General features: G+C 35.2%; 2 protein-coding genes across 5 annotated transcripts; both read left to right on the top strand.

Moving 5' to 3' along the window:
* The first annotated feature begins 2635 nt into the window (after nucleotides 1–2635).
* Nucleotides 2636–6235, top strand: LOC140037778 (uncharacterized). Its single transcript, XM_072082894.1, has 3 exons — nucleotides 2636–2803; nucleotides 3143–5065; nucleotides 5186–6235. The coding sequence occupies exons 1-3, from the start codon at nucleotides 2636–2638 to the stop codon at nucleotides 6233–6235; spliced, it is 3141 nt and encodes a 1046-aa protein (XP_071938995.1).
* Nucleotides 6236–7539: 1304 nt separating this feature from the next.
* LOC113734402 (protein ROOT HAIR DEFECTIVE 3-like) lies at nucleotides 7540–24717 on the top strand. 4 transcript variants are annotated; one of them, XM_027260935.2, is made up of 20 exons: nucleotides 16997–17270; nucleotides 17573–17667; nucleotides 18441–18542; nucleotides 18636–18776; nucleotides 18884–18950; nucleotides 19129–19240; nucleotides 19396–19466; nucleotides 20707–20770; nucleotides 20847–20915; nucleotides 21017–21064; nucleotides 21134–21196; nucleotides 21536–21592; nucleotides 21782–21931; nucleotides 22048–22110; nucleotides 22223–22314; nucleotides 22680–22758; nucleotides 23573–23720; nucleotides 23956–24077; nucleotides 24210–24342; nucleotides 24532–24717. In XM_027260935.2, the coding sequence occupies exons 3-19, from the start codon at nucleotides 18539–18541 to the stop codon at nucleotides 24306–24308; spliced, it is 1449 nt and encodes a 482-aa protein (XP_027116736.2). In that variant the 5' UTR covers nucleotides 16997–17270; nucleotides 17573–17667; nucleotides 18441–18538; the 3' UTR covers nucleotides 24309–24342; nucleotides 24532–24717. The 4 variants fall into 4 exon arrangements, with proteins under 4 accessions (XP_071938197.1, XP_071938198.1, XP_027116737.1 ...); XM_072082096.1 differs by lacking the exons at nucleotides 16997–17270; nucleotides 17573–17667; nucleotides 18441–18542; ... (4 more) ...; nucleotides 20707–20770; nucleotides 20847–20915 and adding exons at nucleotides 7540–7658; nucleotides 7752–7892; nucleotides 7993–8059; ... (2 more) ...; nucleotides 9809–9872; nucleotides 9949–10017; XM_072082097.1 differs by lacking the exons at nucleotides 16997–17270; nucleotides 17573–17667; nucleotides 18441–18542; ... (15 more) ...; nucleotides 24210–24342; nucleotides 24532–24717 and adding exons at nucleotides 7540–7658; nucleotides 7752–7892; nucleotides 7993–8059; ... (10 more) ...; nucleotides 12426–12565; nucleotides 13012–13280.
* The last annotated feature ends 1038 nt before the right edge of the window (nucleotides 24718–25755 follow it).

Genomic DNA, 25755 nt, shown 5'->3' on the forward strand with positions numbered 1-25755 from the left:
ATCGGAAGCCATCCTGTTCCATCTCCGACTCCAGAAGTCGCTCAAAGAAGTGGAGAGATCAGAGATGAGGGGAATCGAAGGGCACCTCCGGCTCCATGACCACCCCAAGCATGAGATCCAAGCCCGCCCGCGTAAAGGTACATGCAATATAAATAAAAATAAATGAATTTTGTTTGAAGAAAAAAATTAATTCAAAAGTGGTTAATTCATATATATATATATATATATATATATATATATATATATAAACTCATAATATAAATTAAAATTATAAAAAATTAGAGGGAATCAACTTTGTTTGACACATATATAGCTTATTATCTCTTGATGTGGCTATTATGAGGAAATGCGCACGCACATTTTGACCAAGTTTTCACCTTACCTAAAGTGTTAACATTTTTTGAGTCAACTTTCCACACTTGGATACCAGGGTAGGCGAATTAAGCGACTTCTCTCAACTTGAGAGCTTTCTCTCCTCTGGGTGGGAGAGTGAAATTTCAAATTACCAGCACCTTTTCACTCGATCAGCTATCTGTTTAGCTCAACATATTTCTGATTCACAATTATAGTTGCCCAAATCTGTAACCAGACAACAACCATTGAAGTGCGGAAGTTGAGAAATCTAGAAAAACCAAAAAGATACTTTTAAGTTTTGAGGAAGCAATAGTCTTGAAGGATTAAAAGAAAGGCCAACCATAAAGGAGGAAGCAAAAAGCTGGTCGGCCACACCAAGACAGCAAACGGTTGGTTCAAATCTAGGCCACGCATAATCAAGGTATAACAGTCTTATTCTGTTCTACTGTGCCTGCTCATGCATATTCACATGCACGATTATAGTTGCATTTGCCTATCTGAAAGTGTATTTACATTTAGAAGAGTGTAGTCTGTGTTTCCTTTTCCTACTAGATTGTCAGATTCTATCATTTGCATTGATATAGTAGAGGAATCCCGCTTAGATCTCCTAAGCTCCATGGCGGATGAACTGGAGGAGGTTTTGAAAAAATTTGCTCTGTCCAACTTAGAACAGGATGGAGCATGTTTGGAGCTGGATGATGTAGATTCAGGAGTTTCCGAATGTATGACTCGTCTCATTGGGAAGATTAGAGGAGAAAAAGTGGCAAATTTTACGGGAGTTAAGAATTTTGTCACTGTTGCTTGGGGATATCCTAAGGATCTCACTATATCTGAATTGGGGCCTAATCTATTCCAGTTTTTCATACCTGACAAGGAGAACAGGAAAAGAATACTTAATGGAGGGCCTTGGCTAATTGATAGTCAAATATTAGTGTTGAACAGATGGGAGGAAGGAATTGAGGAAAACCCTGAGGCCTTTAAATTCGCTCCATTATGGGTACAAGCTTGGAACTTGCCAATCCACTGGATTTCTAAGGAAGTTGGGAGGAAAATAGGCAAGGTGTTTAAGGAAGTAAAGGAAGTGTTAATACCTCACTCTGGAGGTAAGGAAGGAAAACATCTTAAGATGCTGGTGACTGCTGATATGACTCAGCCTTTGCTCAGAGGAGTTGCAGTTAAGATGAATGGAGTAACAAAATGGATAAGCTTCAGATATGAAAGAGCACCAGATTTCTGTTACAACTGCGGAATAATTGGCCACAGTGAGAGGAAATGCAAAAATGTGGTGGCTATAAGAAAAGGGCAACAGGAAAACCAATTTGGTCCCTGGCTGAGAGCTCAAGTTGGGAAAGGTTCCCCTCAGAAGGATAGTACTTCCAATACGTACATCCCAGAGAAACAGGTATGGGGATTTCAAAATGGAGAATGGATAAAGAAAAGAGGGGGAAAAGCTGTAGTAAATGATGTAACAACTCCCAGGACTGATAAGGAGAAAAAAGTGACAGAAACTATAAGCACAGATATAGTGGTGCAAGACCGGGGGGGGAAGGTCTAGGGAGAGAGATCAGAGACCAGGGATGGAGGATGAGAAATCACAGGATGTTTTGGAAACTGAAAAAGTAAAGAAGTTGGAGGAGGTGAGAAAAGAGGAAGGAAGTCTTTCTGGTCTTGTGGAGAGTGGAAGGGGGGAAGAGATGGTGCCAATGGAGACACTAGCACAGACGGGAGAGTTGGGGAACAGGAATAAAGGATACCAGCTGGTTGAAGGATTAAGCCAGGAAATAGATATGCAAGTAGATGGGGAGGAACCTGATCAATTGGAAGGAGGTGGTACTAAGAGAGGGAGAAGAGTGAAGCTGCTGAATAAGACAAATGCTGGAGGAAGACTTCCTCTGAAAGAGATCCAGAATTTGAGAACTGGAACTGGACTGAACATCAAGAGAAAGTTTTACATTGTTGATGAGGAAATGGAGGAACTGGACGCACCTGATCAGGTTTATAAAAAGAATAGAATAGAAGGAGAGGAGGAAAACAGTAGCAGGAGCAGATGGGAGGAAGAGACCAGCCCAACATGGTCTCTCAATCAATCATGAGAGCTCTGGTGTGGAACTGCCAAGGTGCTAGGAACCCCTTGACAGTTCCCCATCTGAAGGAGGAAAATAGACTCCTCTCCCCAAATTTAATTTTCCTGAGCGAAACAAAAAATAGGAAAAATTACATGGAAAAAGTCAAAAAAATTTTGAAGTTTGAGAACAGCTTTATAGTTGAAGCCATGAACAAAATGGGAGGTATGGCACTTTTTTGGAACAATGAAGTGAAGATCTCAGAAGTACTAGGAACTGCTTTCACAATTGAGGCAAAAGTGGAAGATGAGGAGAAGAAGGAAAGCTGGTGGTTCATTGGAATATATGCCAGCTGTGACAGTCTCATAAGAAGGGGGCAGTGGGAAGTAATTAACAGAAGAAAAGCAGGGTGGGGGAAAAATGGATTATCATGGGTGATTTCAATGATATTATCTCCAATGATGAAAAATGAGGTGGTAGGATGAGGGATAATAGAAGTTTCCAAGATTTCAGGAATTTCATTAATGATAACCAGTTGATAGATGTGGGCTATGAAGGGAAGCCATGGACTTGGAGTAACAATTGGTATGGGATTGGGGAAGTAAAAAGAAAGATTAGACAGGGGATTGTGCAATGTAGAATGGTCACAATGTTATGATGAAGCCTATTGCACACACATTGAATCTCATGCCTCAGACCATAGTATGCTGGTACTGGAAACCCAGAGAGAAAGAAAGAAAAGGAAAAAAAGGTTCCAGTTTGATAAGAGATGGCTGCAGAAAGAAGATATAGAGGGAGTGATTCAGAAGGCATGGAGTATTCCCTGTAATGGAACAAGATGGTTTAAGGTTAAGGAGAAAATAAAAAACTGCAGAGTTGAGTTGTTGAAATGGAGTAGCTGTAAGAAAGGGAACTCGTTTGAAAAGATCAAATGGTGCAAAAAACAGATTGAAGACATTAAGGCATCGACATCTGATGATAAAAGACAGCAAGTACAGGAAATGAAAAAACAACTAAAAGTGGCTTATAATGAGGAAGAAGCTTTTTGGAACCAGAAATCTAGAATAAGCTGGTTGAAGGAAGGGGATAAAAATACTCAGTTCTTCCATGCAACTGTGAAGGGGAGGAGGAAAAGGAATAGATTGCACAAGTTAAGAAAGGCGTGTGGTGATTGGACAGCAAATGAGGAGGAGCTGGGTAGAGAAGTTGCTAACTACTATGGTGATTTGTTTAAGTCCACGGCAGCTGGGGAGCTTGATGAGATCTTAGAAGGGATTCCTATCACTATAACTGAACAAATGAACAAGGATCTGACTAAAAAAGTGGATGAAAATGAGATAAAGAATGCATTCTTCTCTATGGATCCTAATAAGGCTCCTGGTAGTGATGGCATGTCCCCCCTCTTTTTCCAAAAATTCTGGAGTCTTATCAAAAAGGATCTAGTAAATGCAATCCAAGGGTTCTTCCATAATGGTGTCATCCTTAAGGCCATAAACCATACTGTTATATCTCTGATTCCAAAAGTTGAATGCCCCACAGTGATTAACCAGTATAGGCCTATTAGTCTTTGCCAAGTGGTCTACAAAGCTCTAGCAAAAATCCTTGTTAACAGACTCAAGCCTTATCTCAGTAGATGCATTAGTAAAAGTCAGTCTGCATTTGTACCAGGTAGGCAAATTTTAGACAATGTCATTCTGTCCCATGAATTGATGCATTTTCTCAAAAATAAAAGGCATGGTAGAATGGGATATATGGCTGTGAAATTAGATATGTCTAAGGCCTATGACAGGGTAGAATGGAGATTTTTGAAGGTAATAATGGTGAAAATGGGGTTCTGCTCTACTTGGATAAATTGGATCATATCATGTATCAGCTCAGTCACCTATTCCTTCAACATTAATGGCGAACATAAGGAGCTTATTACACCTTCAAGAGGTATCAGGCAAGGAGATCCTCTATCTCCTTACTTATTTTTGTTATGCTCAGAAGGACTATCAAGCTTATTACAGAAAGCAAAGCTGGGGAAGGAGTTAACAGGAGTTAAAATCAGCAGGGGGGCGCCAGTCATCACTCATCTATTCTTTGCTGATGACTCCTTGGTGTTCTGCAAAGCTAGCAAACAAGAAGCTGAGAAACTGATCATGATACTTAAAGAGTATGAAGAGGCAACTGGACAGCTTATTAACTTGGAAAAGTCATCAGTGTTCTTTAGTAAAAATACAATGCCAGATGTGAGGGAAGAGGTCTGTCAGGCGCTGGGATCAATTAAACAGGTAGAGCAAGGCAAATACCTTGGACTGCCTATGATTATTACAAAATCAAAGAGCCAGGTCTTTGGATTTATAAGGAACTCTATAGATAAGAAACTGCAAGGATGGAAAAATAAGCTTCTGAGCCAGGCAGGGAAAGAGATTATGCTCAAAGCTGTGGCAATGGCCATGCCTACCTACACAATGTCCTGTTTCAGACTAAATTCAAAGCTGTGCAGAGAAATAAGCTCGAAAATGGCAGACTATTGGTGGGGTGATACTGATGGTAAGAAAAAGCTTCACTGGATAAGTTGGAAGAAGATGACACAGAAAAAAAGCAAGGGAGGGATGGGGTTCAAAGACTTGCAGCTGTTTAACGAAGCTCTTCTGGCTAAACAAGTTTGGAAGCTGATCACGTAACCAAATTTGTTAGTCAGTAAAGTGTTAAAAGGAAAGTACTACCCCAAGCAACCTCTTTTCAAATGCAAAGTGCCTCAGAATGCATCTTGGATCTGGCAGAGTTTAGCAGATATCAGAAAGGATATGCAAGCAGGAATTAGGAGGAAAATTGGCAACGGGAAAGGAACCAGAATTTGGTGGGACAACTGGATTCCAGATAGACCTGAAGGAAGACCAACATCAGTCCAACCACAGGGGTGTCAACTGGAGTATGTCTCTGAACTGATCAGGAATAACAGATGGAATAGAGTGCTGGTATTCAAAACTTTCAATCCTCAAGATGTTGAGAGAATATTAAGCATACCTTTAAGTATGACTGGAATAGAGGACAGCTACTGGTGGAAGCATTCTCAAAATGGTCAGTACTCGGTTCAATCTGGATATAAGACTTGGATGAAGGAAAAAGAAGCAGAGAGATCAAGGAAGCGGGAAGAAGCTGGAACAAGCTATGAAGGAACCAATCCTAGGATTTGGAATACATTGTGGCAGCAAAATGTAAGTCAGAAAATGAAAGTTTTTGTTTGGAAATGTCTGCACAATGGTATCCCAGTCAGAGAGACAATCTATACTAGAACAAGGCAAGGAAATCCCATATGTACAGGATGTGGGGAAAAGGAAGAAACCATTGAACACATGTTGTTCCAATGCAACAAGGTATTGGTAATCTGGAAACTGGCACCAGTACAATGGGATGGAATAGCACATCTATCAGACTGCTTTACCAAATGGTGGCTAGCAATTCAAGAAGCTCAAGGCAGCAGAGGTGTTGAGGACCAAGTTAATCTCACCATAAATATTCTCTGGCAGATATGGAAAGCTAGGAACGATAGAGAGTTTAACCATAAGGAAAAAGAGCATTCCAAGGTAATTGAGAAGGCGCTGAAGGAATGGATAGAATTTGAGGAAGCTAACAAAGGGAAAGATTCAAGGAAGAGCACTCAAGAAACAGAACTACAGCAATGGAATGACCAAGATCAAAATGAGAGCCATGCTGGATTGATATTAAAGATCCACACCAGTACGGACAAAAGGCAAGCAGCAGTAGGGATCGGAATCTCAGCAACAGACAACATGGGAAGATTGCAAGCATTTTGGGCACTAAGAGAATAGTCATCAGGTGACACTTTACAAGACCAGGCTGTTGCAGTTAGGCTAGCTCTACTGAAAGCTGGAAGTCAAGGATGAAGGAGCATCAGAATAGAACTGGACAACCGCAAGCTGGTAGATGCCATAAAGGGAGCAAGGCTCAACAATCAGCAGATGGCTACATTAATTGAGGACATTAGATCAATCTGTACTTTGTTTCATCAGTGCTCCATATCTTTTGCCAACTCTAGGAAATTAGAATGTATTAAGCTAAGCATTTATGCTCTAAACATCTGGATAGATGAAGAATGGGTGAATCCCAATCTTAGATGCTAGGCATCATTGATATTGTGGGACAGCTTGTCCTTTTGAATTGGACCTTTGTCCAAATACTGTAAAGGTTACGAATATATATATAAAGCTAACGTTTCAACAAAAAAAAAAAAGATACCAGGGTAGGCCCGTCAATCGGGTCTAATGAGCCGGGCTTTGAGGAGTTCAAGTTCAACTCAATTAATTTGAAATATTTTTGGGCTTCGAGCTATGAGTTTTGGGTTCATAAATGTGAAATTCATACTCAACTCACATAATATTCGGGTTGTGAGTCTTAATCGGGCTTAGCCTAAACTCACTTATTACTCCTTAATTTTCTTAATATAATTACTATAACTATTAAGTTGTAAAACTAATTTAACATTTACAAGACTATAATATTAAAACTAAACATGAACAAATAATAGTTCTTAAAAAGTATATAAACCAAAATTTTTTTCAACAATATTTATATTTAATTCGTTCAAAATGCATGAAAAATAGTAATAAAACATGCGATCATAAGCCAATACATCTTTAAAAGTTGAAACTTTTTTTATAATCTTGTGATTTAAATCCATATATGCTTGATGATTTTTGTGTTTGTAGACAAAAAAAAAAAAATCAACCAATATTATGTCAATACAAAAATTTACTCAACCAATAAGAAAAGTTAGAGATTTAGTGATGCATTACTAATATTGGCTCCCAAGAAAGCTCATGAAAGAGTCTTTAGATGTATTTTTGTGTTTTGTAATTTATATATATATTTAGTATTGAGTAATAATATATTTGGATATATAATCATACATAATATCAAAATATAAATATTATATATATAGGTAATTAAAGAGTTGGGCCTATATCGGATTTGAGCCTAATAAGGCCCAAACTCGACTCATATTTAATTCGGACCTAATTTTTAGGTTCAAACTCAGACCGGCTCACTAAATAGCCGGGCTTATCGGGCTTTCTATTGGGCTAAACGAGCCGACCTCGAGTGGGTCCAGCCCCATTGACAGTCCTATACCAGGGACTGTACCAACCAATTCTCCATAATAAACTGCTCTTGGTATCATCTCGCACCATTTCTACTTCCTTCCACAAATTCCATCCTCTCAGCTTGGCTAGATGGGTAAGTTCTTGATTCACAGGATAGTGATTCTTTCATCTATTTATGCCTTTTTTTTGGTCCCTTTATCAGCTAAAAGGTGAATATTTTCTTCAGCACAAGAAGTGGAGGGCAACCATCCAACTCTGCTCATAGATGGAGATGGAAATTTCAACTCAAAATTTGAAGATGATCTGAAATTGGCTGCCGTGAGCCGTCCCGTTGCTGTTGTCTCCGTCTTTGGCGTGCAAAGCACCGGTAATCCGTATTTTTGTTGGGTGCATCTTAAGTTGTTATTTACAAATTTCCATCCAAGTCAAAATTGGGACCAATTACCAGCAAGTTTTGATTTATGCAGGAAAGAGCACACTTATGAATTCTCTGCTCTCTACTGGCTTCGAAGTGATGGATGCCAGCCAGGGGATGTATGAAGACCTTATTCAATTTTTAATAACACCAGAGTTCTTTCTTTTTAGTTAGTAACAATGACAAATTTCATGCTTAATTATGTGATCCATGTACAAGATCTCTCTCTCCCTCACCTACCCTTTTAACTTCTTGTGTGTTCTTTTTGTTCCGGGTTACTTTTAATTACCTCATTAGGCATCAAACGACAAAAGGTATTTGGGTGGCAAAATACCCTTTACCAAATCCAAATGGTGGCCATGAAATCCTCGCTGTTGATACGGAAGGAAGTGATGGAATAGAGCGAGAGGTAGTTTTCAAATTTATTGTCTTCAAATGACAGAGTTAACATGTCTCAGGAAACCGTACCTTAATTACTGTAAAGAGTACTCCACTTTGCTAGTTAAATTGTCCAAATTAGATTGAATTCACTTTCTGATTCAGTTTTCCTGTGTCTTTTTCCAGGATGATACGAAGTTTGAGAAACAAACTGCACTATTTTGCTTGGCTGTTTCAAACACCGTCATAGTCAACATGTAAGCTTGGTTGTGAGGCGCGCATCACAACTCCATAACCTTTAAATTTTAGTAGCACAATGTCAAACGGTCTTGTCTTTTCCTTCTCATGATGTCCCTAAATTTGAGAAAGATAAACAGCTTTAAAAGTTAAAATCAAGTAGAATTATTGAAATTCCAAAGAGGTAAGCATTTAAAGGGTATAGTTTAAACAATTCATCTATCACTTCTCCCTTTCTTTTGGGCTTGTTAAGGTCAAGAAATAATGCAATTTGGTATTTGGTTGGTATGGATTGATATACACTTTACCATAAGCTAAACGGTTCATATGTATTTTTGAGAGAAATATATATACTAAGATGAGGTAGGGGATTGGAAGCGCATTGAGTCACATACTTCCATTGGTTATCCAGAATAGAAGGACAATTTTTACCCTCGTATATAGGGTAAATTACTTATAATCCACTGTGATTCTACATAATGCCTGATGACTTTCCTAAAATTTCAAGAGAGCCATATAGCCCCCTATAATTTTATGTAAAATGAAAAATAGATGGAATGCATAATCAAGGAAGGCGTTTATACCAAATGCACAATAAAAGTATGTGTGACAAAATTTTAGTCTCCATGTAAACCTCTTATGATTTATATAAATATCCACTTTATTTCCCTGTGATTTTTGCATTTATTCACGTAATCCCTTTATACTTTTATACAAGATAGTTAAGGCATCAATTGAATTAACATTTAAGTGAGGGTACAATTGGTTTTTCAATTAACGACATTACATGGGCTATTTTCCATCAAGTTTTGATTTTATAGAAAATCATAGGGGGTGAAATGGATATTTTGAAACGTTAATGAGGTCATGTAGCAATAAACGAAACCATAGGAAAATTATATGTAATTTACCCTTATATATATATATATATATATATATCTCCTCCCTACCAACCAGAATGACGGTTGTCTCCATTTTTAAAAAAAATGAAGTTAACTCCACATTTTTTACATTTTCACTACACAAAATTTCTGATATGTTACTGAATAATTTCATTAGCAATTGTCCACTGTTTTCATACGATTAATTAACTCAAGGTACCATAAATGTTCATACTTTCAAACTGGTAATTCAATTTCATTAAATGTAGCTGAAGTTGTTAATTTTTATGTATATATATTCTCCTTAAAATCTACTCATCGAAGGAGGTACTTCACACAACATAGTAAGTCAACTTTTTATTAATCAAACAGGAAGTGTGATACTGTTAACCATAATAATGGAGGGAATCGGCCACTCTTACGAACTGTAGTTGAGGTAAGCAATTTTCATGGCTCAATAATTTGTTGGTGTTTCTGGTATAGTATTATCTCTATAACACTGTACACCTCAGGTAATGATTACAAAATTTTGTACTCCACGGAAAGTGAATCTAGTATTTGTTCTTCGTGACAAAAACGAGGTATAGATTACTAATTCCTTTTCTATTTTCTTGATATTCCGTTGATTAATTAACTAGTGCTTAATCACAACAATTCATCAGTATTTGTTCTTCGTGACAAAAACGAGGTATAGATTACTAATTCCTTTTCTATTTTCTTGATATTCCGTTGATTAATTAACTAGTGCTTAATCACAACAATTCATCTGATGAATTGTTTTGAATCTAGTGCCCTCGGGATAAGTTGGAAGAACAGCTGAAAGAAGGAATGTACAAGGTAAAAAGCATCTGTAATTGTTATCAATTCTCATGATATCGTGCTACTGATGTTTTATATATTTTATAGATATGGAAAGAAATGAAGAAGCCCGAAGCACAGTTGAATGCTTCGCTAAAAGATTTCTTCAATGTAAGAGCTGCGACTTCTAATAATCTTTGCACATCTTTTTTTTCCCTCTGTTGGTTCTGAACTCTATTCTTCAATTTGTGTAAACTAGAGGACGAAAACAAGAAAGAAACAAAAGCAGAAATTAAATAAACCTAGGGTATGAAACTTTTATAGTTTTTCCCAAGTATACACTATCCTCCAAATCTTGAGTCGATCTACAATATGACATGAGCTCCAAAGTGATACAATTAAAAATAAAAATAAAAATTTGAGAACTTAAATCAAAATCAGAAGTGTCAGAGTTTTTATGAGGTTAGGGTAACAAGCATACATTTCTTGGTGTTGATTTGGATTTCACAGGACATATATATATGTGCTTGACCATAATAATGAATTACTGTAATTTCGTTGAAAATGGCTCCCAGTCCTGGCTTCAAATTGAGAAGAATGCAATCTCAGTGCAAGGCTTTGGCGCTAGAGTCAGTGCAATAATTGGCATTTATCTGTCTCAGTAAGTGTGCCTTGCAATATCCTTAGGATTCTCAAGTTTTAGAATTGATGCTTTCTTTATGGTAATACTGTAAAATTCCTTGGAATGATGAGGAATTTCTCAATTACTATTTTATCTTAAAATAGTTACTTTTTCCCAAAAAAAAACTCTCTAGAAAGTGTAATCCAAACCATTATTCTATGTGCATGGTGTGACTGTAAATCCCACAAAGAAACTCGGATCGCAAAAAAAAAAAAAAAAAAAAAAATCCTTTGCATTGCTGATTGTGTACTCATATTTTTCGATAATTTGGATAGTTAAATCTATCATGAGGTTACTGATGATTGTTCAAAGCTTTTATCCAGGTATGATGAGGAAGCTCAACACTATGATGAGACCAAAAGGGACGCAAGCAGGAAACAGCTAATTGAAGACATCATGAAGGTACCCTAGGAATTGTTAATCTTTTCTTACTTATTTTGCATTTCTTTTGGAACACCACACCATAACAACTATTTAATCAAATATCTTCATGCAAGAATCTGCCAGTTTGGTTCTCTTTTCTCAAAAGGTAAAAATGCAGTTGCTAGTAAAATGGGATAACTATACAAACCTCCCTTGAGAACTCTACCAATTTCACTGATGAGTATTTTTTAAGTTTTCAATGCTGGACTTACCTCCCTTATTTTTGAATTTATGTAGTAACAAAGTCAGCTAGCCCATGTAAACAAAAGCTACATAAAAGTTCAAAAGGGAAATGCTAAAAAGTATGTCTATTACTAATTAACTTATTCCTACATGCATGGTCTATAAAATGATGAAGTTGCACAAAAGTTAACTATCCAATGCCATATATCATAAACTATAAGTTCATGAATCAATGAAGAGCGTTACAATGACATATTAGTGAAGCTAAATTTGATCTACAATTATTTTTCATTGATTGAAAATTCAGCTATATATTATTTGTTCTCCGCTAAATTTGTATATTCATTGCTTAAAGAGTTCAAAATGCTTTAAGGTTGTTAAGCCAACCTACCTTTCTGTGGTGGAACATATGAGGCATGAAATTCTAGAAAAATTCGAGCAAGCAGCCGTGGATGAGTTAAAGAAAAACGGAGTACTCGTGGCTATGAACACCGACAAATACATCAATCGATTCAAGAACCAGCTCAAAGGTACGTATTATTACTAGTAAACTGCGTCATAGTCATACATCACCTTTGAGTCCTTTATGATTTACTCCACGGTTCAGATATGCCCGAATTTACATTGAAATTTCATGTATAACTTTGTATTTTTAGATGCTGCTGTCAAACAAGCAAACTGGAATCAAGATGCAGGACAATTGAACCAACTGCAGTTAGTATTAGACCACGCCATAAAAGTGATTCGTGACACGAATGAACTGCTGGAACAGAAAAAGGTAAGGAAGCTACAAATTAATGTATCTATTTAGGAAGTTGGCTGATGAAATCATCAATGATCATCTAGTTTCTAAGTTGGCTGGAGTATAAGTCTAACTTGATGTTTAATTGTCTGACTTTCCAGAAAGATAAACGAGCGTTCTGGTTTAAAGTTGGATCAATTGGGACAGGTGTGCTGACTGCTGCCTCAGCTGCGGGTAGTCTAATTTTGGCAGTAGCACTCCTTTAATCTTGAAAGAACTGCTGGACACGAAATTATTAGAGGTAATTAAGAGATATTTCCTAGCTATCTGTTCAATATTTTTTTAAAGTAAAATACCTTTTATCAGAAATAGATAAAAAAGCGTTTCCAATGAGAAAACTCTTAAGTTCCATGGCGTTTAAAAAAAAAAAAATCTGCAAAGATTTCTCAAGTTTGTCTCAGAACATATATTGCTCGTTCTAACCTTTCATTAAATTAGTTTCTACACGATATAATTTAGTGGAGCCAATATTATACCCTTGCCAATTTCTCACCTAACATTATCAATTGTTACGATGAACGCTAGTTGGACAGCAATGGCATGCCTGCAAGCAATAAGATTCAATTATATCACACAATAGTTGTTAGAAACTTCTACTTGTAATTTCTAATCAGTTTAATTATTAGATGTGTTTCTGTGACAGATTCACAACACTGACAATATTATACTGGTTGTCATTTGTTGCAGGCCATTCTTACCGGTGGTCTATATCAAGAATACAAGACTTGAAGATTGTTGTTTGCTATTATTGTCCCTTATTTGCGTGCCGGTTTTCACTGTTTGTTTTGTTTTCTTTGAAGGATTTTTTTTGTGCTCTTCCAGGGGCTTTGCTTTGAGTTTGGGTAACTCAATTTTTATCTTTCTTTTCTTGATAAGATTGTTTCTTCTAAAGGCCTCATTTGCGACATTGATGTTGTTGGTTATAATAATGTTTGTGGACAAAATATAAATTTGCAGATTGATTGTCATTGGGCTAAGGAAACATGCTTAGTTTGTTTTTCTGATGAAAGAAAATTGCTTAGGTTCACCAATCATGCTTTTAGTCGTGACCTTGATATCGTCGAGTGATTAGAAGAAACTTATTGATCAAAGCCTGATCAAGACAAACACGTTATTCATCTTAGATGGAGTATATAAATGTTTATGTTCAACCAGCTTGACAAAATAATAAATCCTGGAAACAGATCAGTGTGAAGCTCGGACTTGATCATAATAGGGGCTGCCAATAGAGAGGGTTTGGACTTGATCAACTGAGGATAGATGAATTCAAGTTTCTTAGCAGTTTCAGAAGATGGTTCAATGTGTAATTATAGATATGGTCCACTAATTCCTTTATGGACATAGATATGGTTTGATACCACTATTTCAAATATTAATAAAGGACTGTGACCGAAAATAAAGACTTTATAAAGACATATATGTAACTTCTATTAATTGTGGGTGTGCCTCAGTCACTAGTTATATTAATATAGGTACACAATGGGAGCTTGCTTTTTCTGTGCAATTCAATAGGTTATTCAATTCCGTTTTATTTTTCTTTTGACGTTTTATCTTACATAATCACTCCTCTTTCCATACCGATGGTTAGGTAATTTTAGAGTTTTATATGAACTATTCAATTATTTCAGCAACTTAATTTGTTTTTATTTTTTTAATAAATGACATGGGTCATTTCATAAATATCCTAATAAGTAAATTAGAAAAGAAGACTTAATAATGTGGCTATGGGAATTGTAAGAAGAAACTTAAGATGGCAGGCCCTAGCCTTGTCGTGCATTTCTTGATGAACAAGACTACGATAGGAATTTCATTTAGGGCAAATTACACTTTACCTCCTTATGGTTTAGTATTTTTTATACATAACCTTCATATGATTTCAAAAGCTATACATAATCTCCTCATAATTTAGATTAAAGTGTCAAAAAAATAGAATTTGCAATTCGTAACGAAATCACCTAAAATGTCAAAACATACCTCTATGTAAAGTTAAAAATTATTTATTAACCACAGGAGGGTTATGTGTATATTTTGAATATTATAAGGGGGTTATATAATAAAATATTAAATCATAAGAGGGTTATATGATAAAATATAAAATCATATGAGGTTAGCGCGTCTCATATATTATATTCATATATTTTGATTACTTCAACTATTTTATTTTTAAACAAGAGTAATTTCGACATTTTCAAAAGTTCTATTACGATTGATCATTCCTATCGCTTTGACACTTTAATCCAAACCATAAAAAGGCTATGTATAACTTTTGAAATCAAAGGGGATTATGTACAAAAAAAAATACTAAATTATAGGGGGATAAAATGTAATTTGTCCTTTCATTTATGTTTCTTGAGTACATCTAATTGATAGAAAAGGCTCGGAGTCTTCGACCCTTTACGTTTTCTCATCTATTTATGCATTGCTATGAGTTGTGATTCAACATATACATCCCCTTTCTCACTTCTTTTGTCCATTATTTGTAGACCATATATGCAACTTAGCCCTTTTACCCTTTAATATTGTTTTCAATTCTTCTGAGTTTAAATCTTTCAATAAAAAATGATGGACCCAAAACAATAATCAAACATAAACCCACAGGAACAATCAAGAAAAAACGATATTGAGGCAAAGGAAATTCTTCTTTTGTTAACCAGAGGAGGGTATGACTTTCTTTCAAATCTTCTCACAAAAAAAAAAAAAAAAAGAACCGAGAGACTACTATTCTAATCACAATGCCTTGCATAGCTAACTCCTATTACAAGTATTTACAACTACCGCTAGTAATAAGGGATTCAATCCCACGTGACCACTCTACTAACCAAACAATAATACTAACCAATCCACCAATGCCACATGGCAACATAAATAAATAACCAAAGGCTTGATTTATATTTCTACAAAGAAGTTTCCCAATTTAGGAATCCAGCCTAATTGGACACATGCCATTCGTGTTGAAACCTTAGGTCCTCGCAAACCCCTAATTCTTAAGGGAAGGAAGAAACCACGTGAAGATGACCTCTAAGAGTCTTGATTCATCTAGTTAGAAGAAATTCCATATTTCGATTAAATTTACTATTTGCATTTATATAATATATGTGTACGTATGTGTTCACCTAAAAATATCTAATTGTCATTTAGGCTGTGTTTGATAAAACTGAAGTTTGAAATCTGAAATCTGAAGTTTGAATCTATTAAGTTATTGAATTGTTAAGTATTAAATTTAATACATTTGGTTGTATATCACATTCAGTGATAAGTGAATAGTTTATCACTTAATTTTTTAAGTAAGTTTTGCCTAGAAAATTCAGTGCTACGTAATTAATTTAGATGTTCAATTTTTGGTTATCAAACGCATCTGAATATGTTAAGATATGAATCCATTAAATGTAAGTGCTGAATTGAATTATCAAACAGTGTCTCAATCAATCAGTAGCTTCTTCTGGAGAGCTTAACGTATTGATTATATGATTTCTTCTTAACTGAACAGTTGTTCAAAGTGTAATCAATCCATTGTATGATTTATGCTTTTACTTTATGTTAACTTTCAATCAAGCAAAACGAAGAAGAAAAAATTGATTTCGAGCGAAGTAGGTTGAAAGTATTATTTTCTGTTTGATAGCTTATAAAGTGTTTCTATGAATAGTTTTCAGCTTTTTGAAAAGGTTATAAAAGGAAACAAAATTTCTACCCTTTTTAAACAAATTATTTAAGAATCGATTTAAACCAAGAAATTGTAAGGCGTCGAAAACAAACTCTAATTTAGGGCCCTTTAATTGTATTGCCCTTTCAATTGAATTGGGAGGAAGAGTATAGTTGTTTTCAAGTGTTAACTAAAAAAGAAAGATTTTGAGCCAACTGAGTTGACCTTTACTCACAGCTTCGAATTTTTGTGCCTTACTATAATTGTATGCATGCAGGAAAGAGTACAATTCTGAATCATCTCTTTGATACAAAATTCAAGGAGATGGATGCTCAGAAGGGAAGGCATGAATCAACTACTTCTTGCATAATTTATTAGTTGTTTAGCCATTTCACTGAAGTATTTTTATCCTGTGGTTCTGTTTCAGGTCTAGGACTACCAATGGTATTTTTGTGGAAAAAGTGTCATTACCACAAGGTTGCTTTCTTGTCATTGACACGGAGGGCTTTGATGGAGCAGAAAGAGAGGTGATTGCCAATTCTCAAATTCATCATCTATGGAAATTATAATAGTTTCTTGTGTCCAATGCTAAGATGTTTAATTTTTTTTTTTTAAAGAAATACTGCATGGATATTTCTTTAATTAATTCAAAGGCGACAAAATACTTTTAAGTGGATTGCTAGCTGCAAAGAGACGACTAAAATAATAATATTTTTTAGATTAAGTTCCAAAATTGAATCAAAAGAATTAACACATTGGCTGGGTACTTATTAGTGATTGGTATTTGTTTGGAAATTTTTTTTATTTACCTGCACATATTTTTCAATCAGTTTTTAACATAAAAAAAAAATGCTGCAATATTCTTTTTCAAAAATTATCTCACGTGATCTCTTATCCAAACGTACTAGAGTAATTTTTTTTGGTTTCCTTCGTTCACAATCTCGTCGCAAGGCATCATTGTGCTTCGGATGTTTTGAAAGCAAGTCGTGGCAACTTCCAATCCAGAAAGGGTGAGATACTTGAGAAATTGGCGTCCACTCTATACTGTACTACCTCGGGTAATACCAGCCACATGAATGTGAGGACAACAAATCCAAAGATCAATGGCCCAGTTACCAGCTGTGGCGTCGAAGGCCATTTTCCAGCTCAAACAAGGCTGACCGGAGAATATCGGAAGCCATCCTGTTCCATCTCCGACTCCAGAAGTCGCTCAAAGAAGTGGAGAGATCAGAGATGAGGGGAATCGAAGGGCACCTCCGGCTCCATGACCGCCCCAAGCATGAGATCCAAGCGCGCCCGCGTAAAGGTGCATGCAATATAAATAAAAAATAAATGAATTTTGTTTGAAGAAAAAAATTAATTCAAAGGTCAAAGTTGAGTGGATTCTTGCCGAGTGTCACTCATCCACTCAACTTTGACCAAAGATTAAGTTTGACAATTATCCAACCAAGCTTCCATTCATCATGTTTTCTTCTTCTTTTCTCCTTGCTTGGCCAAAATTGATAGAGGAAAAAGGAGAGAAAACTTCCATTTTTCTGTCCTTGATTTCTTGCTTGATCCATGAGTAATCCGAAGATAAACCCTAATCTACTCCCATCAATCTTGAAGCAAGCTTGAAGGGAAGCTTTTGGTGAAGTTTTGGAAGAAGAAAATCTTGCATTCCTCTTGATTTGCTTGTCATCTTTGGGGTTGGAGGTTAAGAGGTAAACTTTGCTAGAAAACCTAAATTTCTTGATGTTTATATGATGATCTACTAGTTTTACTTGATGAACTACTAGGTTTTCTTGATATATGATGATTTCCTAAGTTTACTTGGTGAACTACTAGATGTCTCTACTAGGTTTTTAGTTTACTTGGTGTATGTTTTTTTAGGGTGAAAAAGGCATGACTTTTATGGAAGATTTCATGGTTTTCAAGCTTATATTGGAGTTTCCATATTTAATGTTCGATTTCCAGCCTTGAGATGAACTTTCCAGCTTTGATATGAAGTTTTCTAGCTTTGAGATTAATTTTTAGTTTTGATATGAGATGTTTTAGCTTTGATATGAACTTTAAGAATTGGTATATGATTTTTCCAGCTTTGATATGAATTTTATAGGTTCGATATGCGATTTTCCAGTTTTGGTTGAAATTTCCAGCTTTAGCGTTTAAAATTTCAATTTTGATGTACTTTACTTGGAGCTTTTTATATGTCAAAGTTTGATAGCTTTTGATGCCCAGAATATGTACCACATAGGCCCGATAACGTGTTAACTTGATTGATTGCAAATTGCCATGAAACTAGGGTTGAATATTGAATGATTAACTTGAAAAATTGGAGGACATATTGCTGGATTTTTCTCCTTGTTGGTCAAGTGAGGGAGAGTGAGAGATGAGGTGCAAATTTAGGGTTTTTTTGCACGCACATTTTGACAAAGTATTCGCCTTACTTAACGTGTTACATTTTTTGAGTCAACTTTCCACACTTGAAAACCAGGGATTGTACCAACCAATTCTCCATCATAAACTGCTCTTGGTATCAGCTCGCACCATTCCTACTTCCTTCCACAAATTCCATCCTCTCATCTTGGCTACATGGGTAAGTTCTTGATTCACAGGATAGTGATTCTTTCATCTATTTATGCCTTTTTTTTGGTCCCTTTATCAGCTAAAAGGTGAATATTTTCTTCAGCACAACAAGTTGAGGGCAACCATCCAACTCTGCTCATAGATGGAGATGGAAATTTCAACTCAAAGTTTGTAGAGGATCTGAAACTGGCTGCCGTGAGCCGTCCGGTTGCTGTAGTCTCCGTCTTCGGCGTGCAAAGTACCGGTAATACATATTTTAGTTGTTGCATCTCAAGTTGTTATTTACAAATTTCCATCCAAGTCAAAATCTATGATTTGGGACCAATTACCGGCAAGTTTTGATTTATGCAGGAAAGAGCACACTTATGAATTCTCTGTTCTCTACTAAATTCAAAGTGATGGATGCTAGCCAGGGGATGTATGAAGACCTTATTCAATTTTTAATAACACTGGATTTCTTTCTTTTTAGTTAGTAACAATGACAAATTTCATGCTTAATTATATAATCCATGTACAAGATCTCTCTCTCACTCACCTACCCTTTTAACTTCTTGTGTGTTCTTTTTGTTCTGGTTTACTTTTAATTACCTCATTAGGCATCAAACGACAAAAGGTATTTGGGTGGCAAAATACCCTTTATCAAATCCAAATGGTGGCCATGAAATCCTCGCTATTGATACGGAAGGAAGTGATGGAATAGAGCGAGAGGTAGTTTTCAAATTTATTGTCTTCAAATGACAGAGTTAACATGTCTCAGGAAACCGTACCTTAATTACTGTAAAGAGTACTCCACTTTGCTAGTTAAATTGTCCAAATTTGATTGAATTCACTTTCTGATTCAGTTTTCCTGTGTCTTTTTCCAGGATGATACGAAGTTTGAGAAACAAACTGCGCTATTTTGCTTGGCTGTTTCAAACACCGTCATAGTCAACATGTAAGCTTGGTTTTGAGGCACCACAACTCCATAACCTTTAAATTTTAGTAGCACAATGTCAAACGGTCTTGTCTTTTCCTTCACATGATGTCCCTAAATTTGAGAAAGATAAACAGCTTTAAAAGTTAAAATCAAGGAGAATTATTGAAATTCCAAAGAGGTAAGCATTTAAAGGGTATAGTTTAAACAATTCATCTATCACTTCTCCCTTTCTTTTGGGCTTGTTAAGGTCAATAAATAAAGCAATTTGGTATTTGGTTGGTATGGTTTGATATACACTTTACCATAAGCTAAACGGTTCATATGTATTTTTGAGAGAAATATATATACTAAGATGAGGTAGGGGATTGGAAGCGCATTGAGTCACATACTTCCATTGGTTATCCAGAATAGAAGGACAATTTTTACCCTTGTATATAGAGTAAATTACTTATAATCCACTGTGATTCTACATAATGCCTGATGACTTTCCTAAAATTTCAAGATAGCCATATAGCCCCCTATGATTTTATGTAAATTAAAAAAATAGATGGAATGCATAATCAAGGAAGGCGTTTATACCAAATGCACAATAAAAGTATGTGTGGCAAAATTTTAGTCTCCATGTGAACCTCTTATGATTTGTATAAATATCCACTTTATTCCCCTGTGATTTTTGCATTTATTCACGTAATCCCTTTATACTTTTATACAAGGTAGTTAAGGCATCAATTGAATTAACATTTAAGTGAGGGTACAATTGGTTTTTCAATTAACGACATTACATGGGCTATTTTCCATCAAGTTTTGATTTTATATAAAATCATAGGGGGTGAAATGGATATTTTGAAACGTTAAGGAGGTCATGTAGCAATAAATGAAACCACAGGAAAATTATATGTAATTTACCCTTTATATATATATATATATATATATATATCTCCTCCTTACCAGCCAGAATGACGGTTGTCTCCATTTTTAAAAAAAATGAAGTTAACTCCACATTTTTTACATTTTCACTACACAAAATTTCTGATATGTTACTGAATAATTTCATTAGCAATTGTCCACTGTTTTCATACGATTAATTAACTCAAGGTACCATAAATGTTCATACTTTCAAACTGGTAATTCAATTTCATTAAATGTAGCTGAAGTTGTTAATTTTTATGTATATATATTCCCCTTAAAATCTACTCATCGAAGGATGTACTTCATAGTTTATACAACATATTAAGCCAACTTTTTATTAATCAAACAGGATGTGTCGTAATGTTAATCTTAATAATGGAGGGAATCGGCCACTCTTACGAACTGTATTTGAGGTAAGCAACTTTCATGGCTCAATAATTTGTTGGTGTTTGTGGTATAGTATTATCTCGATAACACTGTACTCCTCAGGTAATGATTAGAAAATTTTGTACTCCGCGGAAAGTGAATCTAGTGTTTGTTCTGCGTGACAAAAACAAGGTATAGATTACTAATTCCTTTTCTATTTTCTTGATATTCCGTTGATTAATTAACTAGTGCTTAATCACAACAATTCATCTGATGAATTGTTTTGAATCTAGTGCCCTCGGGATAAGTTGGAAGAACAGCTGAAAGAAGGAATGTATAAGGTAAAAATCATCTGTAATTGTTATCAATTCTCATGATATCGTGCTACTGATGTTTTATATATTTTGTAGATATGGAAAGAAATGCAGAAGCCCGAAGCACAGTTGAATGCTTCGCTAAAAGATTTCTTCAATGTAAGAGCTGCAACTTCTAATAATCTTTGCCCATCTTTTTTCCCTCTTTTGGCTCTGAATTCTGTTCTTTATTTTGTGTAAACTAGAGGACGAAAACAAGAAAGAAACAAAAGCAGAAATTAAATAAACCTAGAGCATGAAACTTGTATAGTTTTTCCCAAGTATACTTTATCCTCCAAATCTTGAGTCGATCTACAACATGACATGAGCTCCAAAGTGATATAATTAAAACAAAATCCCAAAATAAATGACTGAGTAAAACAAAATCAAAATTTGAGAACTTAAATCAAAATCTTAGTTGGTATATCTTGTGTGATTTATTGGCTTGTGATTGCTCAGATTAAAGTGGTAGCACTATCGAGTTTTGAAGACAAGCCAGAACAGTTTGAAAATGAGGTACTTATACTTCCAATACTCCATTCTCTCTTAGAGTACGAATATGGTGTTTACTCTACCTCACATACTAGTCTATCGATGTGTGTGGTCTGCTTTTTTTATGTTATTATTATTATTTGGCGATTTTTGGTCATGGTTAACCTTTTCGTCTTTTTTTTTTTCACTAAAATTTGATATTCCATTGAGAAGGTTGCCGGTCTGAGAGAATGGATTATCTCCATTTCTACATCTGGTGAAGGTGCTGCAGGGAGTACGCCAGCCTCGGGTTTTGCTGATTATGCAAAGAAAATCTGGGACAAAATTAAGGAGGACAAGGACCTTGACTTACCTCATTACCGAGTAAAACCATTAATTAATTAATTGATTAATTAAAAGTTACTGTGGTAGTGGTCTTGTATACTGTTTTCAATTTTCTTGCAGTGTTAATTAATATTCTGCTTTCAATTAATTGGTAGATCATGGTTGCTGAAATACGCTGTAACGCAATTGCTGAAGAGAAGTATCAGAGTTTTTATGAGGTTAGGGTAACAAGCATACATTTCTTGGTGTTGATTTGGATTTCACAGGACACATATATATATGCTTGACCATAGTAATTAATTACTTTAATTTCATTGAAATGGTTCCCAGTCCTGGCTTCCACTTAAGGAGGATGCAATCTCAGGTGCAGTACAAGGCTTTGGCGCTAAAGTTAGTCGAAAAATTGACATTTATCTGTCTGAGTAAGTGTGCCTTGCAATATCCTTAGGATTCTCAAGTTTTAGAATTGATGCTTTCTTTATGGTAATACTGTAAAATTCCCTACACCAATGCTATATTCGTGTTACGGATTTCTCAATTACCGTTTTATTTTAAATACGTCGTGGCATAAAGGGTACTATAGTAACTTTTTCCAAAAAGCTCTCTAGAAAATGTAATCCAAACAATTATTTTATGTACATGGTGTGATTGTAAATCCCACAAATAAACTCGTGCCAAAGAAAAAAAAAATCCTTTGCATTGCTGATTGTGTGCTCATATTTTTCGATAATTTGGATAGTTAAATCTATAATGAGGTTATTGATGATTATTCAAAGCTTTTATCCAGGTATGATCAGGAAGCTCAACACTATGAGGAGACCAAAAGGGACGCAACTAGGAAACAGCTAATTGAAGACATCATGAAGGTACGCTAGGAATTGTTAATCTTTTCTTACTTATTTTCCAACTCTTTTGGAACACCACACCATAACAACTATTTAATCAAATATCTTCATGCAAGAATCTGCCAATTTGGTTCTCTTTTCTCAAAAGGTAAAAATGCAGTTGCTAGTAAAATGGGATAACTTTACAAACCTCCCTTGAGAACTCTACCAATTTCACTGATGAGTATTTTTTAAGTTTTCAATGGTAGACTTACCTCCCTTATTTTTTTATTTATGTAGTAACATTGTCAGCTAGCCCATGTAAACAAAAGCGACATAAAAGTTCAAAAGGAAATGCTAAAAAGTATGTCTATTACTAATTAACTTATTCCTACATGCGTGGTCTATAAAATGATGAAGTTGCACAAAAGTTAACTATCCAATGCCATATATCATAAACTATATAAGTTTGTGAATCAATGAAGAGCATTACAATGATATATATATATATATATATATATTGTCATTCGTCACTTATTTACTCTACTCTTACTCTAGGGTAATCTAGAGGGTAAGTCCAATTGAGCCTATAAAAGAATCGACGGAAACTAAATCACTATCAGACCAAACGGTGTACTATGCACCCGTATGGATTTGAGAAAATCAAATATTGTGGCAAATGATGGGAAACAAGATTTGAACCCTTAACTTCCTACCTCACCAATGGTGGCCAACAACCCAAATGACTGAAAATTTGATCTACAACTATTATTCATTGATTGAAAATTCAGCTATATGTTATTTGTTCTCCGCTAAATTTGTATATTCATTGCTTAAAGAGTTCAAAATGCTTTAGGTTGTTAAGCCAACCTACCTTTCTGTGGTGGAACATATGAGGCATCAAATTCTAGAAAAATTCGAGGAAGCAGCCGAGGATGAGGTAAAGAAAAACGGAGTACTAAAGACCCACAAATACATCATTGAATTCAAGAACCAGCTCAGAGGTATTATTACCAGTAAACTGCATAATATTAGTGTGTTTGGATTGTCTTGTATTTCACTTTATTTACACCTTATTTGCATACACTGATTTGCTTGTATTATCAATACATTTTTCAATCACCTTTTTATTTTACATACATTACATCAAAAAAGTGCTACAGTACTTTTTCATAAAATTATCTCAAATAATTTACAATCAAAACACGCTTGAATTCATGCATAACTTTGTCTTTTTAGATGCTGCTGTCAAACAAGCAAACTGGAATCAAGATACTGAACACTTGGCCCAACTGGAGTCAGAAATAGCCCGCGCCATAGATGGGATTCGTGCCGCCAATGAAGCACGTGAACAGCGAAAGGTAAGGAAACTACAAATTAATGTATCTATTTAGGAAGTTGGCTAATAAAATCATCAATGATCATCTAGTTTCTAAGTTGGCTGTGGTATAAGCCTAACTTGATTGATTAATTACTTCTGTCTGGCTTTCCAGAAAGATGAACGAGAGTTCAGGTTGAACGTTGTAAAGACTGTGCTAAATGCTGCCGCAATTGTGGTTCCTTCTGTAATTATGGCAGAACGAAAAACTTAATCTGGGAAAACTGCTGGCCACGAAATTATTAGAGGTAATTAAGAGATATTTTCTAACTATCTGTTCAATGGCATGTCTGTAGGCAGTAATTAAGGTTCAATTATATGACACAATAGTTGTTAGAAATTTCTAATCGTAATTTCTAATTAGTTTAATTATTATACGTGTTTTTGCGACAGATTCACAACATTGACAAGATTGTACTGGTTCTCATTTGTTGCAGGTCATTCTTGCTGGCGGTCCATATCAAGAATACAAGACATGAATACTGTTGTTTGCTATTATTGTCCCTTATTTACGTACCGGTTTTCATTGTTTGTTTTGTTTTCTCTGAAGGATTTTTTGTGCTCTTCCAGGGGCTTTGCTTTGACTTTGGGTAACTTAATTATTATCTTTCTTTTCTTGATAAGATTGTTTCTTCTAAAGGCTTCATTTGCGACATTGATGTTATTGGTTGTAATAATATCCTAATAAATAAATTAGAAAAGAAGACTTAATAATGTGTCTATGGGAAATGTAAAAAGAAATTTAAGATGGTAGGCCCTAGCTAGCCTTGTCGTGCACTTCTTGATGAACGAGACTACGATAGCCAAAATTTTTATTAAAAAAAAAAAAGAGAGACTACGATAGGAATTTCTGTTATGTTTCTTCAGTACATCTAATTGATAGAAAAGGCTCGGAGTCTTCGACCCTTGATAATGAGTTGTGATTCAACGTACGTATACATCCCCTTTCTCACGTTTTTTGTCCATTATTTGTAGACCATATATGTAACTCAGCCCTTTACGCCTTTAACATATTGTTTTCAACTCTTTTGAGTTCAAATCTTTCAATCAAACAATAATCAAACATAAACTCATAGGAACAATTAAGAAGAATCGATATTGACGCAAAGGAAATTCTTCTTTTTGTTAACCAGAGGAGGCTATGACTTTCTTTCAAATCTGCTCACAAAGAGAAAGATGAACCGAGAGACAACTATTCAAGTCACAATGCCTTATATAGCTAACTCCTATTACTACTACCACTAGTAATAAGGGATTCAATCCCACGTGACCACTCTACTAACCAAACAATAATATTAATGTTATGAAACAATTAAAAGTATGGATGTCCCTTTGTATTCCCAAGAGGATTAATTCTTGATTTTATAACTACATTATGTATAGAAGTTATAATCCATAAATCTATTCATGTAGTGGAGAAACCGTTTCATAAGTTTCTTCATATTATTGTAGTAGTGGGTGTTTAATAGGATTTATGTACCTTTGATCTTGCAGTACCTATATATAGAGGTACATTGACACCCTTTGGAATGACTTTTGTATCTTGTTAAAATATAAGGATATCATTCTCCCTTTCTCTACTCCTTTCTCTAATACTTCTTCATTCATACTATAGTAGTTTTATTAGTTTTACAACACGTTATCAGCACGAGTCTCTACTT

This window comes from Coffea arabica, chromosome 3c (assembly GCF_036785885.1).
Source record: "Coffea arabica cultivar ET-39 chromosome 3c, Coffea Arabica ET-39 HiFi, whole genome shotgun sequence".
NCBI classification, from domain to species: domain Eukaryota; kingdom Viridiplantae; phylum Streptophyta; class Magnoliopsida; order Gentianales; family Rubiaceae; genus Coffea; species Coffea arabica.